The sequence below is a fragment of the Phaseolus vulgaris genome, unplaced genomic scaffold, assembly GCF_000499845.2.
Source record: "Phaseolus vulgaris cultivar G19833 unplaced genomic scaffold, P. vulgaris v2.0 scaffold_23, whole genome shotgun sequence".
NCBI lineage: Eukaryota > Viridiplantae > Streptophyta > Magnoliopsida > Fabales > Fabaceae > Phaseolus > Phaseolus vulgaris.
The window spans coordinates 195,903-197,984 of NW_027174092.1; the positions used below are offsets into that span (position 1 = coordinate 195,903).

The window sequence follows — 2,082 nt, forward strand, 5'->3', positions numbered from 1 at the left end:
CATTTTCCCTTCATTCCAAATTACCCATTTTTGTTCTACTTGTTTGTTTTCACTTTCAATCAGTGCAATCTCTTCCTTATGATCTCCTCTTTCATTTGCTGCACTTATATTCAATTTTAATCGGTGCAAATTGGTTGTTCTTGCTGTTTTTGTCACGTCCTCCATGGGTATAATTGCTATATGTTGTGTTCTTGAGTTTCTATCCATGGGTTTGTTGTTCAAAATGGGTTTCTATATGAGTTTGGCTTGGTTACTTGTGTTTTGGTGAGTTCTTGAATGTTAAGAACATTGATCCAATTCTTAAAAAGTGCCTAATCATATTCCAACTCAAGTTGAATCCATAGCATGTCCTTGAAATATCTCTATCATGTTATTGGAATCACATCATGATAGTAGAAGCACGGGAGCCTGACCAGTCACCTGAGCTCGACCTCTACTTCACGAAGGTTGATTTACAGGATGTGGTCCCACATGATAATGACCCAGTGGTAATCTCAGTGGTGACATTTGGGAGAAGGGTACATCGAGTCCTCATCGACCAAGGGAGCTCGGCAGATGTAATGTTTTGGTTGACCTTCAACAAGTTGCAGTTGTTGCCCAACCAGCTGAGACCTTACGACGGTTGTTTGTACGGTTTCGCTAGAGACCAGGTAGAAGTAAGGGGGCATGTGGAGCTAAGGACGACTTTCACATACGACACCACATCCCGCACCGTCAGTATCAGGTACCTCGTCATCAACGCTCCTTCAGCTTACAACATCCTTTTGGGCAGACCTGCTCTGAATAGGATAGGAGCAGTGGCCTCGACGAGGCATATGAAGATGAAGTTACCTTCCCTCGAGGGAGCGATAACTACCATTAAGTCCGACCAGAAGGCGGCAAAGAAGTGCTATCAGAATAGCTTGAAGACGAAGAGAGGGGTATGCTTGATCACCAGCCAACCTTAAGACGGAGAAGGGATCGTCCGTGAAGATATGGCCCGGGAGAGGCGACCTGATCCTGCAGGTGAGGTGCTGGAGAGGGAGATTGGGGGAAAGAAGTTTAAGCTTGGCAAATCTTTAGGCCAGGAAATACAGGACCAGATCGCCAAGGTAATAACACAACATTTGGAAGCCTTTGCGTGGTCTGCCTCGGACATGCCCGACATCAGCCCTTATTTCCTGTGCCATCGCCTCACGATGGATCCAAAGGTACGACCTGTCCGCCAGAGGTGGAGGAAGTTCAATGACGAAAGACGCCTAGTTATCAGGCAAGAGACCCAGAAGCTGCTAAGTGTTGGCCACATAAGGGAAATCCAATACCCTGAGTGGTTAACAAACGTGGTGTTGGTCAAAAAGGCCAACGGGAAGTGGAGGATGTGCGTCGATTTTACGGATTTGAACAAGGCCTGTCCAAAGGATTCATATCCATTGCCTAGCATCGACGCCTTGGTGGATAACGCGTCAGGTTGCAAACTTTTTAGTTTTCTGGATGCCTTCTCAGGATATAACCAAATCCGGATGCATCCCAGAGATGAATGCAAGACAACATTCATGACAGAGCTCTTCAAGTATTGCTATAAGGTGATGCCTCTTGGGCTCAAGAACGTTAGCGCGACCAATCAAAGGCTGATGGACAGGGTTCTCGCCCCTATGATAGGGCAAAACGTGCAGACATACATGGATGATATGGTCATCACCTCCCAGGAGAAGGACCAACACATTGTCAACCTAGAGGAGCTATTCACCATAATAGCCATGTACAAATTGAAGTTAAATCCCGAAAAGTTCGTATTCAGGATAGAGGCAAGGAAGTTCTTAGGGTTCCTCCTCACCGAGCGAGGAATAGAGGCGAACCCCAAGAAATGCGCGACGATCATAGCTATGAGATGTCCGACCTCGGTGAAGGAGGTACAATAACTGACGGGATGAATGGCCGCTCTATCCCAGTTTGTATCAGTAGGAGGAGATAGGGGGCATCCCTATTTCCAGTGTTTGAAGAGGAACAAACGATTTGTGTGGACAAACGAGTGTGAAGAATCGTTCCTCAAGCTGAATGAGTACCTGGCTAGCCCGCTAGTTTTGTGCAAGCCGTTACAAGGTA

General features: G+C 46.5%; 1 protein-coding gene across 1 annotated transcript; it reads left to right on the forward strand.

Annotated features, from left to right (window-relative positions):
* Positions 1-386: 386 nt before the first annotated feature.
* Positions 387-947, forward strand: LOC137817251 (uncharacterized). The gene has a single exon (XM_068620503.1). The coding sequence runs from the start codon at positions 387-389 to the stop codon at positions 945-947; it is 561 nt and encodes a 186-aa protein (XP_068476604.1).
* The last annotated feature ends 1,135 nt before the right edge of the window (positions 948-2,082 follow it).

What these genes read in the sequence shown, in the direction of transcription:
- LOC137817251 (XM_068620503.1), top strand. Translation starts at nt 387, where the DNA reads ATGATAGTAGAAGCACGGGAGCCTGACCAGTCACCTGAGCTCGACCTC.